At 42.5% G+C, this 23,042-nt stretch overlaps 1 protein-coding gene across 8 annotated transcripts in view; it reads right to left on the reverse strand.

The window, feature by feature from the left end:
* Positions 1–6,917: 6,917 nt before the first annotated feature.
* The window catches only part of TRPM6 (transient receptor potential cation channel subfamily M member 6), a 169,778-nt gene continuing 153,653 nt past the window's right edge, over positions 6,918–23,042 (reverse strand). For 7 of the 8 annotated variants that reach the window (XM_047700123.1, XM_047700122.1, XM_047700125.1 and 4 more), the window contains 3 exons: positions 18,643–18,694; positions 14,050–14,156; positions 6,918–11,443 (listed from right to left, as the gene is read on the reverse strand). In XM_047700123.1, coding sequence (XP_047556079.1) covers positions 11,310–11,443; positions 14,050–14,156; positions 18,643–18,694 — 293 coding nt within the window. In that variant the 3' untranslated portion in view covers positions 6,918–11,309. Of the gene's footprint in view, positions 11,444–14,049; positions 14,157–18,117; positions 18,305–18,642; positions 18,695–23,042 lie in introns of those variants that run through there. The other variant, XR_007122282.1, reaches the window with a different exon arrangement.

The raw sequence follows: 23,042 nt of genomic DNA on the forward strand, positions 1-23,042 counted from the left end.
GTTAAAGCCCTTCCCAAGAAACCCATGGAGCCATCTGTACTCATGGTCTTTGCTCACCAAACTGCAAGTTGCTTAGGGGAAGAGCCTACGTCATACTCAGTGCTATACTACTAAGGCCAAGAAGTTTATACTCCATGGATGGCTGATTAATTAATTAACCCACTATCCACTGTGTTGAGAACAGTTCCTAACTTCCGTAGCCTGCGCGGTAAAACTTAATTCCTTATGATTACATGCAAGGCTTTTAACAAATTTCCCCCTTCTCCTCACCTTCATGTCTAGCCACCTCCAGCTCTGTTCCATGATAAAGGAATAGCCACCCATGTACTCATCAGTCCACAAGCCTCTCTTCTGGCTGCCATTCCCTTCTCCAGGAAAATTTCCTATCATTCTCTGTGAAGCCCTCTCTTCCTTCTCGAGCGAGGGAGTCCCTCCTTCACTTGACACCAAAGCATTTTGCAAATGTCTCAATTGTAGCTTGTGGTGCAGTGAGGTTTTCAAACACGTCTGTCTTACCACGGACCTGTGAGTACCCACCTTGCTGATCTTGGCACAGAGCCTGGCAAATGCTAGACACTTACTGAATCTTAGATAAATCAATAAATTAATGACTCAATCAATAAAATAATTGAGCAGCCACTGGGTGGGTGGGGTGGGGAGGAGGTTTACAAAAAAAAAAAAAAAAAAAAAAGATCATGTCGAATCTAGTTATCAGCTGTGGTTCTTAGGCAGCTTAAAGAAGAGATCGTAAATTTTCACCAAAGTACTCTAGAAATAGACTCACTTTCAAAATTTAATCAATTGATATATTAAAATGTTCCAATTCCCCTACCCAGTGCCCTTCATGAAATGATCCAAGATGACTTTTAAAAATCATTTTCAAGCATACGCACCCAAACTTTAAAGTCAAAGCACCCCTTAAGGTCTTCTACTTTATGGGAAAGGTATGTGATAATTAACGGTCTTCATAAAATGTAGTCAATTCCCATCTCTTATGTACATCCAAGTTTTCCACCTCCATCTTAGCTCTTGCCGTGATGAAAATTTACAGTGATCATGACCATCTAGTGTAAGAAATGAATTAACATTCTCCACAGGACCCTCATTTATATAGTATATTAATAGGCTCCTTATGTAAATTTCTACTCTTAACCTCACTGCTTATATGCCTGCTAGCTGGTTGTATGCAATTTAGAAATGAGGGCAAGATAAGTTTGATTTCACATGAAGTTGCTTAGAGGGACGGTAAGGGGGAGAATGGGTGGGATTCAAGCAGTGAAAAAGTTATAATGGACATATTTTATAGCTGTCACCAAACAGTGCTCAGTAAAGCCTACTCTCATTCTAATTAGATTTTACTTGTGTCCAATAGATTTTTGCCATTATAAATGAACTGTGGGAAAATAAATGGGAGTATATCTGATGATATTTTGAAGATGTCTGGTGCAAGATATGGGAAGTTAGTCAAAAGTGTGTTCTGCATTAAGTAAGGAGAACTTTTTAATTAAGGACTTCTGAAGAAGGGGGAAAAAATTCACTCTCCAAAGCCATACCAAAAAACACTCCATCTTCAGAGCCACACTCAGTCAAATGAGGAACTGGACCAGACTAGATAATCCATAATTTGGTAGAGATTTCTAGCTATTCATCACATTCCTGTTTGTCTTTTCTTAGATATAGTGCTGGGTGGCATTTCTTAGCCTTTTCTGCAGGTAGGCATGACCCTGTGATTGACTGAGTTCTAGCCAACGGTATGAAAAAAAGGATGTGTTTCACTTCTAGAGATGGCCCATAAGACCTCCCATGTATCTCCGCCATGTTCTTCTCCCATTCTGGCACCTGGGCTGTGGACACCCAAGGGCAATCTTGGGATCCATCTGTTAAAAATGGAAGAACCACTGTCAGGCTGGGCCCTTGACTATCAGGCAAGCAAGAAATAAATGTCTCTTTTGTTAAGTCATCCCATTTTTGTGTTTAGTGTTGTTGCCTAGATTTCCCTGATATAGGACTCTTTCATTTTTGGCATTCTAGGCGCAATCTCAAGAGCTATCATATTAATCTTCTGCTTGCAAAGAGGAGCAGATTGGGGAGGCTATGCATGTGTTGGGGCAAGGAGTATATGGGAAATCTCTGTACCTTTTGTTCAACTTCTCTGTGAACCTAAAATTGTTCTAAAAAAATTAAAGTCTTTTTAAAAAGAGAGAAAGCAGTTCTCGCTACACCAATTTTGGTCAGAGGTTGTTTAGATGTTGAAATAAAAATGGCTTAAATAATAATTATTAATAATTCTCAGCATGTCTCTTTTGTGCCAGACACCGTCCTAAGTGCTCTAGGCACATTATCTCTCTTTCCCAGAATAATCCTACTTGGTAGAACTTAGGTTGCAGAGATAATGTTCTCCACAATGCTCAGGTGCAAAAAATGGCACACTTCCTTATTTTTCTAAATCTAGAAGTCCCCTCTAAAATGGTAAGAGTCAATCTCAGTCATATTTTGCAGTTATAAAATATATAATAACCAAGGTAGTTTACTGGGTACTTGGAAAACAGGGAGGGGCTTCTAAGCTATAGGCCATCGGGCCCATGGTCCCAGCCCACGGGACTCATTGAGAGGCAGGAGGCTCCATTTGATCCATGACCAGCATGGACATGTATTGCTCCCTGTGACTTCTCTGGCAATAGCTCTTAGTCAGCCCTCCTGATATCCATGAACTAACCCTTTCACAAGTCCTATATCCCTCTTGAAAAAAACCACCATCTTCCCTATCTCCAGGAATCAATCTCTTTTCTTTTTCCCAGGGTAGATGTCCTCTGCCTCTTCAACTCCAAGTTCCAGGCCCCATCAATTTTCCAGAAATCTTAGTGACAGGTTGTCATATTGGGGCCTGGCAACTTCTGCAGTAAACCATTAATGCCCTGAGGGGAGTATGTCCACCTATCTTCTTGGGATAGAAAATAGCAAGAAACACAAGTCAGTATATTACCAGATTATCCTACCATATTCAGATAATAAAGGTCCAGAGACATTCAACAAGTTGCCCAAGGTCAAAAACTATTCCGTGCTAAAGCTTCAAACCTAGTTCAAACCTAAGTCCACTGGCCCCAAAGTCTAGAGAATTTTCTGCCATTCCCTGTAACCCAGCCTGGGAAAACTAAAGGCATGCCACAGGCCCACAAGGCTTTTTAGTAATAGGAAATAATCATAAATCAACCTCAATAAATGAGTATTTGACAGACTCACTGAAATCCAAGACTTACAGAATCGTTTCACTTTGTATCTTCAATGGTTACCCAAGCCTGGTATTCAAATAGCTACTTTCCACTTATACAAACACACATACACATATACAAATAAGAGAATTGCTAAAATCATTAATTTGCAATGTCGCCTTGCAACTAGAATTCTGAAATCACATACTGAAAAGCGTAGATGATTAAATCTCATTTGACTCATCTTAATGACAGCCATATAAAGATTTCCAAGTTCAAAACTCAGTCACAGAAACACCTCAATATTTTCCAGGAAAACACAGAAAGGTTTTAATACAACAAGAGAACACTATTTGCCTTAACACATATTCGGTCATTATTAAGATAAATAATGATGACTTAGAAGGCCTGGGTTCTAGTCCTTCCTCTGACAATAGTTATATTAACTTTGGGTGAAGCACAATGTCTTTGATCACATTACTTGCATCTATATTTGTAGCTATCACATTTTCTGATTCTACATTTCTGGAAAAATTGGTACCTCACTTATAAAAGTAATGATGTTTTTTGTCTACATTTGCAGTCAATGTAGTGTAAAAAGATGTAACACAATAGAGAATCAGAGAAAGGAAAATGTGGGAGGGAAAGGAAGGGAGAGGAGAGAGAAAGAATGCAAGAGAAGAAAAGAAATATTTTCTCATTATGGTCCAAATTTCTTAAGGTCGATAAACAATTGAAATTCTGTTGCAACCTTTGGACCCAGTCTGGAGTTTTGTAGGCTTTGGTATTCCACTCCCCCAACAGGCCCATTCCTCTGGAGAAGATGGGATGAAACAGGATGTCTTAGCCCAACATCATTAAATATTTGATTTATCTAACTCTCTTTGTTCTGATTCCATGCACTTCAAGCAACCCTCTGATTATAATCCATCTTGTAAGGCCTCCAAGGACACATTGTGATGGTCAGGCTGATTAAGTTTTTGTAGTTTGCACAGATTCTACTTTTCACTATAATTTGATAAAGTGGACGGTCACTAGATGCTATCCAATAGTTCTTGTATTGATCAAAAAAATCTAATTGTCTAGGGAAGCAGAAAAAAAAAGCGAGAGAGAGAGGGAGAGTACAGTAGAGGCAGAAAATTTCACTGACAGACACAATGCTGGACCCAAGAGAACACACTCATCATCTTGCACTTACCTTGTGATGATGATGTCAAAAGGGAGTGGCTGATGGTTTCCTTTGCTGTGCAGAAGTTTTTTTATCTTGATGAAGTCCCAATAGTTCATTTTTGCTTTTGTTTCCCTTGCTTCAGGAAATATGTAGTAAGTAGCAGCTATGGCTGAGGTCAAAGAGGTTACTGCCTATTTTCTCCCCCAGGATTTTAATGGTTTCCTGTCTCACATTTACATTGTTCATCCATTTTGAATTTATCTTTGTATCTGATGTGAGAAAGTGGTCCATTTTCATTCTTCTACATGTACCTGTCCAGTTTTCCCTACACCATTTGCTGAAGAGACCATCTTTTTTCCATTGGACATTCTTTCCTGCTTTGTTGGAAATTAGTTGACCATAGAGCTGATGGTCCATTTTGAGGTTTTCTGTTTTATTCCATTGACCTGTGTGTCTGTTTTTGTGCCAGTACCATACTGTCTTCATCACTACAGCTTTGTAATGTAACTTGAAACCCGGACTTGTAATGCTTCCAGCTCTGCTTTTCTTTTTCAAGATCGATTTGGCTATTCAGGGTCTTTTGTGGTTCTATGCAAATTTTAGGACTGTGTGTTCCAGCTCTGTGAAAAATGCTGGTCGTATTTTGATAGGGATTGAATTCAATGTGTAAATTGCTTTAGGTAGTATGGACATTTTAACAATATTTGTTCTTCTAATCCATGAGCATGAAATGTTTTTCCATTTCTTTGTGTCTTCAATTTCCTACATAAGTGTTTTACAGTTTTTAGGCATGCTGTAGTAATTCTGAGTGTGCTGGCTAGTACTGTCTTCTATGTTACTGATTTGATGTAGCTTTCACTCCTAACTCCCCCTTGAGTAGCTGATTTAATCAAGTTATTTAACTTATAACCAGTATTTTCAAATCTTTATAATGAGCATAGCCATCAGGTTGCTGTTCAGATAAATGAAATTACGTGTAGTGTACATTTAGCACAATGCCTAAAACACAATGAGTGCTCAACACATGTCGCCTATAATAAAGATATTAAAAAGTTATCTAATTGTTATTAGTGCTGGGCAATGATGATCAGCACTGTAAATTTACAGGCAGTAATAGTGTAAATTCCTTATTTGTCTTGGAGACCTTTGAAGACAGAAATGGGTCTTATCTAATAAGTCTAACCTTAGTGTTAGGCATAAGATATGGCTGGCCTCCATAAACATTTCTTGAGAGGGATATACACTGAACAGTTGTACAAAACTAAGGGTTGCACCTTTCTTCCCACCTTATCCCCTAAGATATCCCCAGAAGCCCTTCAACAATAAGCAAACGGCCAACCTCATGAAGCCCAGCCCATGTTAGTTTTCATCTGCAACATTCATGTGATCTTCCAGAACACACGCCCCTCTACTATCTCAATAAAACAATTCACTAGTCCTACCACAACCCATGGTACTCTCTATCCTCACCCCCAGCAGAGGCGTGCATCCAACAACCATTTCTCCTCCTCCTCCTCCTCCTCTGTTGCTACCAGCATCTCTGCTCCCCAAGGCCCTAGCTATGAAATTTCAAAGATAATAGAGAATTCCAAAATATGAAAATAAACTGTGATAGTTTTCTAGGGCTGCCATAACCGAGTAGCACAGACTGGGTGGCTTAAACAAAAAGACTTAATTCCCTCACAGTTCTGGAGGCCGGAAGTCCAAGATGAAGGCGTCGGCACGTTGTTTCCTCTGAGGTGTCTGTCCTTGGTTTGCAGGTGGCCACCTTCTCTGTGTCTTCACATGATCTTTCCTGAGTGTGCTGTGTGCTAATCTTCTCTTCTTATAAGAACATCAATAATACTGGATCAGGGCCCACCTTAATGACTCCACTTAAGCTAATTACCTCTTTAAAGAACTTATTTCCAAATACAGTCACATTCTGAGGAATTTCAACACATGAATTTGGGGGGAGGGGTAGGGAGGCACATTTCAGCCTATTACCCAGACCAAGAGTTTCTTTTGGTTACCAAGGCATCCCGAGGCTCTGTAACCTCTTAGTTAGTGACCCATAGGGAAACAGAGAAAGATTCACGGGAAGTCAAAATGCAACCACATGACTTCGATAATGATTCCCCCAAATACCTCCAAGGAAAGGCATTTGGACAGTCATTACCCAAAGGGTTTCTACTATAATACTTGTGAGGACTTGGTGATACTAACATAGCAAATGGGATTTCTAAAGGTTCACAATGAGAAAAATCATTGCGAAAGGGGAGAATTCTATAGGTTACAGTTGACCCTTGAATGAGGCAGAGATCAGGGGCACAAATCCCCCCACCCTAAAGTTGGAAATGACTCCCTCAAAACTTAATTACTAACAGCCTACTCTTGATCGGAAGCCTTATTTATAACAAATGGTCAATTAACTCCTATTTTCAATGTTATATGTATTATAAACTCTATTTTTACAGTAAACTAAGCCAGAGAAAAGAATATGAAAATCACAAGGAAAATACATTTATAGTGCTACACTATATAAAATCTGTGTATAAGTGGACCCGTGCACTTCAAACCAGTTCTTCAATGGTCAACTGTAGTTGCTAAAAGATGCTGGCAAGCTAAAGGCTGGAATTTTATTACTGAACAGACCCATATGACAAAACTTAAGTCACCATTAATTAAAATTTTTGTGAAACATCCAGCTTTGCAACCATCAAGACTCTAAACCTGCTCTCCATGTATTCCCAAAAATGTCACCAATCATGGTGCCAGATTTGGGCTTTACTGTTCCAGGAGGCTTTCCCTGGGCAGAAGATGGCAATAGAAATTCACTGCATAACCTAAATACAGTGAAAAGCAAGATAAATAGGAGATACTTTGAAATGGTGAACTTCCTGGTTTTGAGCTATTTAATTAAGCTTCCAAACAAAAAGGGAGCAATGAGCTTTTTCCCTTAGGAAACGGAGAAATAGCAGAATCCACTTTTGTGTTTACACTGAAACAGGTCCACGGAGCATCCTCGGTAAACATTAAATAATGATCACATAATATCAAAAATAAAAACCCCTTATAATTTATCAAACTGGATCTCATACTCACAAGAAGCCTGGTAAGTGAGATTCTCTAAGGGCTTTATAAACACTCTCTCATTATTGCTCACCTTTGTTTGAAAAGGTAAGCATCTCATCTCCATTTCAGAGTTAGGGGTTAAGAGAAAGGTTAAACAAATTATATAAAGTTATACCAAAATCTGCCAATGATACAGACCAAGGTCTGTTACTCTTGAGGACTAAAAATCTCTCTTGGGAACATTAAATAACTTAATATTTTTAGGAGGCCATTTTACAAAAATATATTTTATCTGTACATCATGGTCCAGAAAGAAAAGTCAAGAAATAATAACTGTGAAACAAGACAAAAGAAAACAAACAGTGTGGTTTCCAGAACGCTTCCAGTCTACGGACCCACCCATGTGCCTGGAGATTTGAAATACTATTTTAAATCTCATTTTCCATCAGAAGCTAACCTCTGTGGAATAAAAGACTGTTAAGGGGAAAAAAATCTTTTCTGTCATTTGACTTTAACTTATGATAAATTAGCTTCAACTAGTTTCTTAGAAAATTGCCCAAGAAATGACTACAGAAAATTAAATACCAAGACTTCAAAGAGGCAAACACACAGCCTTCAAATTCCGACCTCAGAGAATAATCCTCCCTTTCTCATGCTTTGGAGAGATGTGAGTAAAGAAATCAGACTAGGGCATGGTAATGAACCATCTTTCAAATGACTTTTCTATCAATCTTCTTTTCAAAGGGTAATAAAGTGATGATTATTTCTAGGCAGTTTCTGGGAAGTTATCATCTCATTTCAATAGTCGCCAGTAAGAAGGACCGTATTCTGGTATCACAACAATGATAAGGGCAAGAATTGGTTGAGAATTCAATAGACAAGGTGTAGGTTGTTAAAAGCTATTTCCTGGAAAATTAAAACAGAGAGAGATCAAAAGAATTGTGTGGGGTCTTAAGGAATTGGTAATCATTCCCTTCTAGATTAAATATGCAAATCTGATTTATTACCTAGTGAATGAAATCCATTACCATTTGAAGGTTTTATTATTTCTTCCAACAAGTAACACTGGAAGCTTATGGTGTGCCATGTTTTGTGCCAGACGCTGGTGACTAGTGGAGAAAGACAACTCACTATGACAGGGGCAGCTGAGTCATGGCTTCTAGAACCTCGGTGGTCCCAACCAAAATAGTTAACAAAATAGTTAACAAATAGTTAACAAAGAAAATAAAAATTATTTTTTAAACATTCAGTAAATGGTTGTTTGGGAAGACTTTATCACCGAGAACTTGGTTTGCAAAGCCACAGAAAATAGTAACAGGGTGAGAAATACCCAAGACCATATCTGATCTCATTCCCTAGAGCTGTCAGAGGCTTTCAGGTGTCATGAGTCAGAAGTCGTTGCAGGAACACACAGCCTCACTGAGAGGACTACGTGTAGACAGGATGCCCTCAGCAGGGGCTCCTGTGAACCCAGCTGCTTCTCCAATCTCCCAAGTCATATCCCATCTGGGAGATAGGTTTTGTGCTCATGCAAGGACTGTACAGTTCATTCTTCCTCAGTGGTTCCTAAAACCATCCTTAGCTGGGTCTTCTTATTTACCCTAATTCTCTTATCCCAGTCAGACCCTATTACCCATTAGCAGATGAAGCATGGGATGTATCATTGGATCCAATGTTCTCCCAGAAGACAGTTTTTTTAATATTAACTACAAATCTACAGTTGGTACCAAAGGGCTGGGGGGAACAGAAACACCAGACATAAAGGTTTTTTAAGGGCAAAGAAATGCTTTGTTCCTTGTGTCCTCATCACTCACACAGTACAGAGAAGGCACTTTGGTAAAAATCTGTTGACTAAAACTGACCAAATGAATGAATGAATACCCACCCGTCTGTGGTCATGAATCACTGAAAAGTCATGACTGTCACATCGGTATTTGCACACAAGCAACCGCATAGGGAACTTTGCCCAGCATTTCATCTTTTAATATTCTGGTGATTTTTCTGAAAGAAAAGAAGGAAAAGAAAGCAAGAGAAAGAAAGAAAGAAAGAAAGAAAGAAAGAAAGAAAGAAAGAAAGAAAGAAAGAAAGAAAGGGAGAGAGAGAAAGAAAAGGAAAGAAAGAAAAGGAAGGAAGGAAGGAGAGAAAGAAAGAAAAGCACAACACAGACATTTGAAATCAAAACGCATTTGTTCTCAAGTTCCAGGCCAAGTAACAAATATTTGCCCCATCAATTAACGCCTTTAGTTTGGCTCTTGGACAGTAAAACTGCCTCTTTTCCACAGTTCAACACAGCACTGAAGTACCAAGAGATCCCTTATTGATTTGCAGAACAGGATAAAGCTGTTAAGCCCTGAAAAACGCATTAACATTTTATCCCCATTGCCAATCAAGAAATCACCCAAATTTCCTGTCCACTGCCACCCCCCAAGGCCAAAGTACAAGGGGTAGAAATGTGTCCTTTGCAATGCACACAAGAACCAGACACAACCCTGGGCAAATGAAATCTGTGGCTCTCCAGCCTTACATGCCTGGGCCACATTTCCCCCAAAGAATCATCTAGAAATGCAGTTATGTCGGTGAATATATCAAACCAGCTCACAGAAGAGCTCAAGATAAAGAGGGGTTGACACTTTTCAAGCCTTCCATTCCCTCCTTGTGTGAAAAGTTCATGCTTATTCTGAGGTGGGGTGGCTCTGACCAGTGCCAAAGAGAGATGGCTGATCCCCCAAAGGTTCTGGGTGGTGAGGTGACCTGGGAGCCCTCCTTTGGACCTTGGAAACTGATTGCATGTTCTCAGGCCATACTTAAAAGCTTACTAGGGCACTCCGCCTTCAAGCCACCGGCACTCTGCAGTGGAATGAAGAGAACACCTTCAAGCACATTTTCAGTCAGAAACCCCATCTTTCCCCAGAGGACCTGACAGAGTAACTTAGCCTCTTGTATTATATGCACAGCTTTGGAAAGGGGAGTCCAGTTTTAGAGGTTGGCTTTGTCAACTCTAGCTGATAGTACCCCTGAGCTTAAGGAAAGGGAAAATATTTCGTGGCAATTCCTAGTTCTACATATCCCTGGTTCCCCTTTAAGGAAAACAAAACAAAACAAACAAAATAAAACAAAAAAATACAAAAAAAAACAAAAAGGAAGCAGGAGCATTTGTTTTAGATTTCCCTTTTCCTTTCTTTCGGAGAAACCCGGAATGTCCAGGCGTCATGTGATTGCTGACCAAACCTCAAATCCATCTGGATTTCACCAGGACGCTAACTTCTTCACTGGTGAGCCCATGCGGGAAGGTGCTCCAATCTGAGCAAAGACACCCCATCCCGCTGTTTTCCCTGTTGCTGCTATTCCATGCCTTGTGCCGCGGGGAAGGAGGAAGGAGGGAGTCGGAAGTTGAATGTCTATACACGTACATCCATAAACAGTATGTGGGTGAGGTAATGAACAGCAGTGGGGGCCCGAGTCAGTGCACACAGTGGGAAAATAACTTAAATTCATCTTCCCGGTTCTACAGGGCCCGCCACCCTGCTCCAAGGGCTCTAAGAAACCACCCAAGGCAATGAGGTATGAGGGAGCAGTGTTCCCAGCTGGCTCGTCTGAGGGTCTTCCCACCCAGCCACAGGACAGGGGGACGAACACACACAAAGCACCGTGCACACAGTTCAGTGTCAGGGAGAATCTGTGTGTCAAACCCCAGTGAGGTCCTTAGGCAGGGCGAGCGGCCAGGCTCCGAAGGCGTGTCTCAGGGAGGCCCTCGGGGGTAAGGCTGTCTGTCCCGCGGACACTCTGGTGTCACCTACGGCGCTCCAATCAGTCTCTGTTACCAGAGTTCACGGGAAGGAGGGCAAGGGCTGGTATCCTCTCCTCTCCTTCCTTTTTTATAGGCGGGTGAGGTCTTCTGGAGAATGACGCCCCCTTTCCCGTGCTGGAGGCCCCTCCACTGGTTCTATTTTGACATCAAGTCCAAAAGCGGAATTTATCCTTCCAGGGGAATAGTCATTTCTTTTTAAATCTGCAAGGAAAACAAAGCAGACGGTTACAGGGGAGCCTCCAGAAGGCAGTGTTCGCACAGACTGAATGTTAACGGTCTGGCCAAGTGCTCAGAACGGACCCTGCTTCCTAAGGTTGCGGATACAGGGAACGCGAACCCTCCACCGTGTCCAAACCCCCTGCCGCAGAGTCCGCGAGTCGCTCTAACTCCCCAGTGCTGTTGTGGGGGCCGGGTGAGGGGGGGCACCGAGAGGGGAGGTCTGATCGCCGAATTCCACATGCAGCGCCCTAGAAAACACACTCTGGCTGGAGTTAAGCAAGGCCAACCTGGAAACAGGGCGTTTTCATGGCCGGATGAGGCACAGGACAGGGAGTTCAGCCAAAAGGTAGATACGAGAGATTTCAGGGGTCAGTGTTCTGCAGCAAAGTCGATCCTCGGGTCCGGAAGCGCCGAGGAAGGTTTCATCCGGTTATCGGATTCTACGCTCCCTGAAGCCTCCTTCTTCCATTTGCAAAAGAAAATTATCAAACGAAAATACCGATGGGGTATAACCCCTGGGGAGAAACTTATGGAGGAGGTCAGGCTCTTTTATGTTTATGTAGCATTTAGTGCCATATTGATTAAGTTTGTTAACCTTAAATATGTATTCTTTATATTATTTTTTAATGCTAAAAGGGGATTATCCAGACACAAAACTAATACATACTATCATTTACTGATAACCAACACTTATTGAACATATCCATAGATGACTTCAGTCCTCACGGCAATTTCATGCGTTAGGTGCTATTATACTCAGTTCATGGATGAGAAACATCAAGGCTCAGGGTCACATAGGTAGTAAAAAGCATTACTGGGATATGAGCTCAACCTATCTGGCTCTGGATTCCATGCTCTTTTTTTTTTTTTTTTAAGATTTTATTTATTTATTTGACAGACAGAAATCACAAGTAGGCAGAGAGGCAGGCAGAGAGAGAGAGGAGGAAGCAGGCTCCCTGCTGAGCAGAGAGCCCGATTCGGGGCTCGATCCCAGGACTCTGGGATCATGACCTGAGCCGAAGGCAGAGGCTTTAACCCACTGAGCCACCCAGGCGCCCCTGGATTCCACGCTCTTATACACTATTTTAAACTAGCTTTCCTTTAAAAATAAAATGTGTGAGACCGAGAAAACATAATCAAGAGCAAAGAAAAATCACCTGCAGTTCTGTTTTTCCTAAGATTTTTTAAATATTCATATTAATAAATATCTGAATAAATGAGGATATTCCTTATTTCCACTTAAACGTGTTAACTAAAGTGTTGAGAGAAAACAAAAATTAAAGCTATAAATGGAAGAATTATTGAGTTAGTCAAAACCCACCATCATGGGTGGAAAAAAAAAAGGATCTCAGCCTTCATCATGGAGAAGAGCTAACTTGGGCTCAAGGATGGAAGCATTGAGTTATGCCTCCCGTCCTCTCTTCTCTGGGCTGATGAGATACAGTCCCTGTGTCTTCCAGACAGGACGCCACTGGGCAGCATGGCCAGTGTGCTGTGGACTGATCTCTTTGCCCTCATCTACTGCGTATCTGTGAGACCGAGCTCTGAGCCGCTACAAGACCAGAATGACAGCCCCCACTCTCTTCTGCTCCTGTGTCATCTCCCCACCCCAGCCGCAGCCCCACTGCCACCCCTGGCTGACAGGCTCATTCCCACTGGAACTAGAAGACTGCTCCCATCCCCATCTTTGGCTTTGCCATGCCCGCAAGAGCTTCTCAACCGCCTACCTCTACCGCCAACGAGATAAGAAATTGCCCTTCGCTGTTGTACATTTGCACCTACTCCATCCTGAGCTACAGTGGATGCTGATCTTTTACTGATTTCCCATCCGGGGCAGGATCCTTTAGCCTAAGGCAGGAAGGGCTACTGGGCTTAAAGCACGTGAGATTCCAGTCTGAGGACAAGTTTGGTACGACCGAAGAAAAACAGTGAACAAGCGGGAAGACATGAAGCATCCCTCCTGGAATCAAAGAAAAGAATTCGACAGAGCTGGGACTGCCAGTTTGGGGGACACAGACCTCCAGCTGCTTGCTTTTATGCTAAGAATATTTGTCTGTGGTGACTATATCAGTTTCGGAGAAAGTGTGCCATACTGTCAAATCAGATTTTTAAAAATACACACTGCAAAAATGTTGAACGTGGCAGGCGTTTGTAGTGAAAAGCACTACTTTAATTGACAGCTGTTGTCTCCTTAGCTACTCCCTGGTCCCAAGTGTCCAATGAGTAACTAAGAATTGAAATCCTGGGGACACCACACAGGACTCAGGGTGGGAAGTGTGGGGGCGGGGCAGGGGGGAACCTGCCTCAGTTCAATTTTACCCCAATTAAGTCGGTAAACCTCTCCCCTTGGAGAGACTGTGACAAGTACTGGGCCCAATGTTGTTTTATCACATTTCGGCAGAACCTGAAGTAAATCCCCGTCCTTTTAATCCCCTCATGGACTTGAGAAATTTGCAGTCAGAAAGTCAGGCCTCGACTAGGAATGAGATAAAAATGTGATTGAGATTTTCAACTCTATCCCAGGTTACAGTGGATGTTGTTCTAGGAGAGATTTACTCAGAGAGAAATAGAATTGTCTGGGGCCATACCCGGGAGTTTGAGCTTCCGGCAGCAGGAGTTGCAACGATGTTTTGCAATGAAGTTTCTAATTGCATCTTCCCCTAAATTGGCTGGTCCAAACACCATTCCTCTTGATCTAGAGGAAATATCAGAATATCAATGAGATCACAGCGAAGCAAAAGGAGCTCAACCGGGATTCTCTGAGATACCGAACAGTATCCCATAGTAACCCAGTAAATTCGAAGGAGCCAACAAAGAACAGAGCACTTTGGAGAAGCAACAATGTTAGGTTTGCAAATTTAAAATTCAAATGCACTTCAATCTTTGTACCCAACTCCAAGACCTGCTGTGAAACTCATTTCAACGCTAATCTGATAGAAGAGTGAATTTTCTATGTACCACAGTAAAACAAAATACAGTGAGACCCTTTTCAACGCATATGGGGTGAGAGAATGACATTCATCACCAAATGTTCTTTCTACTCCCGGCCCCAAAAGGTGAGGTGAGACGTAAAATAAACTTGCTGTCGGAACACACCTTCTGGAAAGGCTCAGATACATTGTTTCAAACCCAGATGCTTTTCGGAGAGTAACTGATGTCCTCAAAAATAAATTCCTGCTACAACCCTACTTCCGGGACTCACAGCTCTTTCGACAGTTGGTTTTTATCCCACAAACTGCTCTAGCTGGGCTCTTTCTTTGTGCAAAGACAAGACCACTAGGAGACAGTGACTTCGTAGAAGTAAACTACATATGCTCAGTGTGAGTGACAAAATTATAGACCGAACCAGCCTATCTTCGGCACATTTCGAATATTCCATAACATGATCGATTCCCCAGCGGATTTGAGGACCCACGTTCACCTGCGATTAGATCACGCACGACCATCTCCCCAGCGGACACCCCACACGCCGTGGAGCACAGCACACCAGAAACGCTTCCCAAGAAACTTTATGAGAGCTAATATTTTATTTTAATGACATGCGGAGTGGAAACAGCACATTCTAAAATCTGAACTCAATTACCACTCTTAAATACCACGTCTTAGGAAAAAAGAGAAGCAAACTCGCACAAAAGGAAACCATAAACTTCGCTTCTAAGGAATGTGGCTTTTCAAAAGGGGCGTGGTGTAAAAAATTGACTTTTTTTTTTCCATCTGAGTATTGAAACATTTATCTCAATTTCCACTTCCTTTTGGCAGAACAACAGTAGCTGCTCTGAAGATGTGCCAAGCTCGGGACAGGGGCTGAAGTCAGTCTGCTCTCGGATCGCCTCGCTGCTCCGAGGCGAGGAGGTGGGGGAAATCTCTTGGGAGGACAACGTGAACGGACACCCAGGATTAACTTTCGTGGTCACTCAATCGCCCTTACAAAGTGTGGCTCTGCTGGGATCTACCGGCTGCATAAGCCGCCTCTTGTTTACTACCCGTCTCTTCCAGGCATCTGCTAAGAAATGACTTCAATAAGATGAAACCGAATGTGGCCCAAAAAAAAAAAAAAAAAAGTAGAACCACTGGCTACTTAGTACTAGAACTCTCCTGATGCCAGCAGAGTGAAAAATGAAGGTGTTGTTTCAGTCGTTCCAACGCAAGCATTCTTTTCTATTCTCTCTAGCGTGACCCCGTTGGATTACTTCAGTCCTGCATTCTACCTGCCATTTGCTCCCTCCCCGTAAAGCAGGAAAACCCCCAACTTAGAGATGTCACCCTGATCCGCAGATAAAAGCCGTAAGCTAAGTAACTGTCCTCTGTGAGCTCTGTGAAGGTTAACACAAAAGAATCCACGTTTCTCTAGGGTCTGTGCAAGGGCTGTGACCATTCTGCGTGCAGGGGAGAGGGGCAGGGGGTCATGGAAAACCTTCGTCTGGCTCTGTTGTGTCTACAGTCCCACAGCATGCCGACGGACTTGCCGTCTCAGCAAAGTGAAAAAGAACAGTAACAACAACAGGCTATTTTCCGGATCTTCTATCGCACAGGAGAAAGCAAGTGGTAGCTCGGTTCTGTGAGCGCAGGAACGCCAGTCACAGATTTCCTAAAGAACATGTAATCTCTGTTACTGTCATTTGTATTTGTCACAGGCCCCCATCCAGCAAGGCAGTAAATGGAAAACAACCCCAGACGGCCGGTCACTGAGGCCGCCTCCTCCGAGGTTCAGTGACCCAAGCAGGGGCAGTGACCGGCCGGACAGGGTTTGGGGAGAAATCCAGATGACCGTGTGTTCACGTGCACAAGTGTGGGGGAGGATGGGGACAACAGGCACTACAGGTAATACCCGAATCTGTACTGCAAGAACTCTTCTCTGGTAGAGGATTCTTCTCTTTCATGGACCCCTTGTCCTCGCAGACAAGTTATCCATCTCCACCCAGATTCGGTATTCTCATGGGGGAACGGGGACGGGAGAGGCCTACTGCCAGTGTTGTTGTGAGGGGTAAAGCAAGCACGTGAAAGCGCTTGCTTGAACTGGCACTTCTCCAGCGTCTGTGGTTTACACCAGATCACCTGCTGATCCTGACAACTGATTCAGTAGGTCTAGTGAGGGACTGGAGAGTCTGCATGGCTGACAGTCTCCCAGGTGGTGTGCCATGACTGGCCCATGGCTCCTGCTTTGGGTGGCAAAGTGTTCACCACACACGGCACTCAAAAATGTGTGTCTCAGTGAACCAAGCAGACGCCACCTGCCACCACTGTGAGAAGTTCACCTTCACCGGGAAAACCAACGGCACCCCAAATGAGGGCACCCCACAAAACCAGACAGCCTCCAGGGAGGCCATCCTATCAATCTCCATGGAGTTCCTATCTTCAAGTCATAAACAATGAAGCTGGTCCTAAGACAAGAGGTTCCCATCTTCAGTTGCCCAGCAGAATCTCGAGGGGAGACTTCTCAAAAAATACAAACATCAGGGCCCCCTCTTCAGAAATTTTGATTTGATACTCATTCTCAGAAACTTTTTTTCTTTCCTTTTTAGTTTCCTAGGTGACCTTAATGGAAATTGAGACCCACTGGCCTACAGAACACAATTAAATACTCCACTGTCAAGTGGGATAACGTGATCTTAGAATTCTAAAAGGTGGAAATATTCAGGTCATATTAAATGACACACATCGAGATCAAAATGTAATAGATGATAGAGTATACATAAACTGGCTTCGTTCTATACGTAAAACATTCTTCACTGCAAAATTATGAAGGAAGAAGAAAGTACTTATAGTACAAGTTTCCTACTACAAACCTTTGTTTGTAGCACAGGGCTATTAAAGAAATACTATCCTTAGCTAAAAACACTTTAGCTCTGCTAAAATAAAAATAATAATAAAACCTTTTTCTGTACCCTAAGGCTTACAACGTGAACTCAATGCTCAAATATCATAGAAGTTGGATGCATATGGGCATAGGGATCCCCTTTATCTCCTCTAACTCACCTAGTCCAAAGAGATAAGCTAATACACATTTAGATGGACCTCTCTGCAAAGATGCCTAAACAGAGAAGATATTTCGCATAAATCATTGAGGAAAAGAAGAGCATTAAAGCATGAATGTTTACAATATGAGTGCTGTGGGAGAGAAGTAAAAATTTCAGAAGTTATCGTATGAACATTGCCCACATATGTAATTTCTTTTATACACTTTTTTCCTACAGGGGCCAAATACAGACACGTAGGACAACTGAGAAGTAAAAATACCATATGCTAGCGGTTCTCAAAGTGTGGTCTCCAGGCCAGCAGCGTCAGAATCATCTGGGAGCTTGTTACCTCATGTGACCTCACCCTAGACCCACTGAATCATGAACACACAATCTGTGTTTCAACAGGCTCCGTGATGGTAGAGGAAGCTCCCTGTTTAAGAACCGCCGTCGTCTGCAATTTTGATCAGTCCTTAATGGGCCTCACCATACTTTGTCCTCCACCTTGAACAGAAGAATACAACCTCAGACCCTCCGGTGCCTCCATATGGGATCAAATGCCCATGAGAATTCAAAGGACAGACAGACGACTCATGCTTCTACGTAGTTTAAAGAGCATCCCTGAATTAAGTCAGGCACTCTGATGCTTCCTCTGTAAGCCCTGCTGCTTTGGCCTCTTGTAGGTCGGCTGTTACTGACCAGCACACGTTATGCCTTCCGTTGTGACAGAACACCCTGCCGTGAGAAGACGAAGTGACTCCATTGTGAGGCCAGCAAGGGGAGCAGGGCTTCTCCTATGACATCGTTTTCCCGTCAAAGCCTACAGAAGGCTGAGCCCACCCATATTTCTCATTGGCTTGGGCCACCAGAAAACTCAGGGTTAAATCTGCAACACAATCCGAGTTACTACATCGGTCTTTATACTTTCCATGTGTATTATGTTATGTTATGTGTATTAACTCCGAATTTCATCTTATTTTATTTCCATATGTCCTTTTTGCCCCCATTTCCTAATCTGTGAAATTTTTTTTAAAAATCTCATTGTATTGGATATAGATATATAGATATCTAATAGAGATATCCAGCTTCTCTGTACATATAAGCCATCTCAAAATTTTCTAGGATCTAGGCAAGAAATATAAATGCTTAAAAATTATTTTTTCAAAAAAACATACAATGTGTTAAAAGCAATTTTCTAAATGATAACCTCATTAATCAACTTACTGTTTGTCTTCAGGTTTTATAACAGATGGATCAGTCAAATTCTCTCCAACACCTCCAAAGAAAAAAATAAAACACATTTAGCAAATGGGGATTTCATCTCCTCAGAAATTCAAGAAACTAATATCCAGATCTTAATTTCTTTCTTTAAACTTACATTCACCCTAGAGTAAATGTGACATTATATGAATTCAATGGACCATAACAATTACGCAGGTGTGCCTGAATATTTTAGCTAATCCACTGTCTCCCCCTCCATGCTGTAATAAACTGGGAGGCCGCAGACGAACATTTCGGTGGTGTGTTCACAGTTCCTGATAGCAGCATCCGTCATTCATTTACCATTTGTCTACACTAGACTTTCTAATTATAGTCTCTGTAATTCTCCGCGACTCTAAAGGGAAAGTATTAGCACCCTCGTATCCTCGTTTGCCAACGAATACGTCGACGTTCGAGAAGATTAAGCAGTTTGTCAGAGGCTGCACAGTTCACCAGTGATGAGAACAGGATGCGGGCTGAGCTGGACCTTGCATCCCTCCCTTGAGGCCGTGGGGTCCGGAGGTGGAGTCCGCCGGCGCCCAGCGAGGCACAAGGGGCTGCGAGGTTCTGCAGGTACAACCTCTCCTCCATCGGAGACGCCTACCGGATGCTGTATATACACAGCCTTTACCAACAGGAGCCTATCAATGACCCCCGCCTCCGGATGCGGACGCTGGCTGCACACGGGTTCACTTGTGAAAGTTCTTTGGGGGGTATGCTCCTGCCGGGTGCACTTTCCTGAGCCAGTGTTTTTCTTTCATACAATTTTGTTTAAAAAAAAATGGACACCAAAGCGTACAAGGACAGCAGGAGTGGAATTCAGCACTGACATGGAACGAATCAGTAGTCGACACCTAGTGTGAATCTGTTATAAAATGCAAGTGGGGAGGAGCAGTTCTCCGCCAGATATAACGCGTCATCGGGGCTAGCTGATGGGGAGGATTTGCACCATTTGGGCACACCCCAGCCCCTCCGGAGATAGGCCTCTAGACTGCACTGGTTCTCTTTGCTTGGAAGAGAGCAACCTTGCAGGAAAACTATTTAAAAATCATATGAAACGGGTGCCTGGGTGGCTCAGTTGGTTAAGTGTCTGCCTTGGGCTCAGGTCATAGTCCCAGGGTTCTGGGATCGAGCCCTGCATCGGGCTCCCTGCTCAGCGGGAAGTCTGCTTCTCCCTCTCCCTCTCCTTCTGCCCCTCCCTTCTGCTCCCTCTCTCTCAAATAAGTAAATAAATAAAACATTTTTTTTAAAAAATCAAATGAAATGTAGAGATTTATTATGTATTTCTATTCGGTAAAAAATATTCATGTTTTCTAACCGCTATTTTAAAAAGATTTTTTTTTTGCCATGCTCAGTATGTTTTACCATATGCTAAACCTTTCATAAGAAAATGTAATCCTTATAAGTTTATAGACCTTTCTCCCAAGAAACTGACTTCCTTAGAAAAATAACCTGTTTATTGTAAGGGTATTCAACCATTTTCGTGTCAGGACCCTCTTTGCCAGTCTGGGTTAATGTTTTAAAAATGCGTAATTTAAATACATAGGATGACAAAGGAAACCGATGATACTGAAATACAGTCATCAAAATATTTAAGTTGTACTGCAAGACACGTACATCTCCATTAACACATTAAATAACAGAATCTAGTGCAAGTCTATAACTACCAAAATGCCACATCATACATATAAACAGCGTTTTACAGTATTTGCCAACACTGTAATGTGCTTTATTAATATCGGTAATTGCTACTGCAAACAGTCATGGGTACCGCTAATGCCACTGTAGTTTGTGGTCTCCCCTATAATCGAAGGAAATGATGAATTTCAGTTTTGGGTTAGTGAAAATAGCGGTGTAATTTGTTTTCTCATCAAAGTTCACAGACCCTCTGGATTCTCTTTAAGAGCCTCTGGCTTACAACCTCCATACACTGATTCTGCACAGGGAAAGGAAGAGTCAGGTTGAAACTCAGGCTCACGGGGAGGTGTGTACAATGTGATTGGCTCGGGCTTTATTCTTTAAAAAAAAAAAAAGTCATAGGAAGTGACTGGGTTCTTTATATTTTTCTCATTACAGATACAAGAAGGAACAGGGTCCACTGACTCCACTTTTCTAATGATGGAGTAAATACACAGAAAACAGACAGAAAGATAGTCCGAGGACCGTCAGTAGAGAGACTACAGAAGCTAAAAACCTTTTCATGCTTATGCTCAGATCTAACTTTAAGCCTGGACTTCCCAGCAATGACAAGAGCTTTAGGCTGATGGCTAAGGAAACTAAATTTAAGCTGGAAATGCTCAGTACCTAAAGTGGTCATACCAACAGGGGAAAAGGAAGTTTACAGGGGAGAACAATTCTGATCAAAATCACATCAGCTCCCCTTGACTTTAAATCTTGTTGCCTGTTAGGCAGGGGTCACAGGGTCTGGGTCCCACTCATGGCTCTGTCACCTTCTAGTTCCGTGACCTGGATACCTTCTCTGATCTGAGTCTCGCTGTTCTCATCTGAAAGTGTGAAAAATAATGGGCCTTATCTTATATGCTTACTGAGGATGAAATGAACTATTGTATGCAAGCTGCTTAGCAAAGTGTCCCAGAGCAAGCTAAAAAAATGTCAACTGCTACCTTTATTATCTTTATTCTATCAAGACCTCTTTCGAAATAAAATTATACTTTCTTACCACTGGTAAAATCATGTTCTGATTATCCCATTTCCCTAATGAATAAATGCCTCTAAAAGAATGACGGTGGAGCCTCCACAAATCTTTATATCCCTAAACCCAATCTGACGGTTCAAAGCCTCACTACTAAATGCATATTTTGGGGCCCTCCAATGGCAGAAGGAACATTCTAGAGAGTGAGAAGATATGGAAGAAAACTAGGCATTTCAGCATCCAAAACTCCCAATCACACCTGTTTACTGACATTACCAAGGTAAACACCCACGTGCAGGTGCGTCCTGCGTGCCCTCGTGAGGAACTCCGACACACACATTCCGATCCCAACCACCCCTGGACACATCTGTGAGCCTCTAAATCCGTGGAAATAAGTTACTTTCTTTGTAGCAGCAGAATTCATGATGGTAGCGCTGATGGGAATGCTGACTTATTCTGGAAATGCTTTGTTGAATAAAAAAATCTGGTATCTCCAAAGTTCTTTGAAAAATAAAATGAGCTTTTTTTTTTTTTAAAGATTTTATTTATTTATTTGAGAGAGAATGAGAGAGAGAGAGCATGAAGGAGGAGAAGGTCAGAGGGAGAAGCAGATTCCCCAAGGAGCTGGGAGCCCGAGGCGTGACGAGATCCTGCAAGTCCAGGGTCATGACCTGAGCCGAAGGCAGTCGCTCAACCAACTGAGCCACCCAGGCACCCTAAAATGAGCTTTTAAAAAAAAGAATAATCTACGGGTACCTGGGTGGCTCAGTCGGTTAAGTGTCTGACTCTTGATTTTGGCTCAGGTCATGATCTCAGGATTGTGAGATCGAGCCCCAAAAGGGCTCTGCACTAGGCATGGGGCCTGCTTGGTATTCTCTCTCTCCCTCTCCCTTGACTCCTCCCCCAGCCTCTCTCTCTTAAAAAGAGAGAGAGAGAGAGACTTGTCCAGACAACTGTAATTTGAAGTGTAATTGTTTTTCACTGCCATTGCTGAGAATCAAATGTTGGATTTCACATGTAATGCTGATGATGCAGGCCCTCACATGTAGGATTTCTAAATGGAAAGCAAGTGGAAAACTACAGCATAAATTACAAGTGAGCAGAAACCGGTCAAGCCTTTCCTTAGAGTTCAGCTCCCAGGCCCGGTGTGGCAGGCAGTTCCTGGGTTAATGATTGGCACTCCCTCGGAAGAGAGTAGAAAGCAGAAGAAAAAGAAAAACTGCCAGAGTGTTTCTCATTCTTCTTTTCCCCTTAAGCAACTGGGAGCCACAGCAAGCTGATAAAGAATCACTTCTATTTTAAAGAGCCCCTTGGAGAATACTAATGACAATAACTAGCATTACAAAGGCCTTACTATGGGCCAAGAACTTGCCTCATTCTAGCTCCTGAACAGGAGGGATTAACAATGAGTTAAGTGCATAATAGCATCTCCCCGATTACAAATGAGGGAAGTAGGACTCAAGGTGGTTGCCCCCCATCACACAGCTACTTCATGCTGGAGCCAGGAGTCAGACCCCAGCATTGCAACTCCAGGGCTCTTCCTCCAAACTGGTGCTACCAGGCCTCTCAGTCTCCACTCCATACCACCTGAACGACGGAGATCATCATCTCTCCGACAACAGAAAGACTCATCATTTAAACCCAAGACCGAACCAAAACCCACGATGGCATTTTAAGAATACATATATTCTCCTCATGTTTCCCTTCCAAC

The sequence above is a fragment of the Lutra lutra genome, chromosome 13, assembly GCF_902655055.1.
Source record: "Lutra lutra chromosome 13, mLutLut1.2, whole genome shotgun sequence".
Lineage (NCBI taxonomy): Eukaryota > Metazoa > Chordata > Mammalia > Carnivora > Mustelidae > Lutra > Lutra lutra.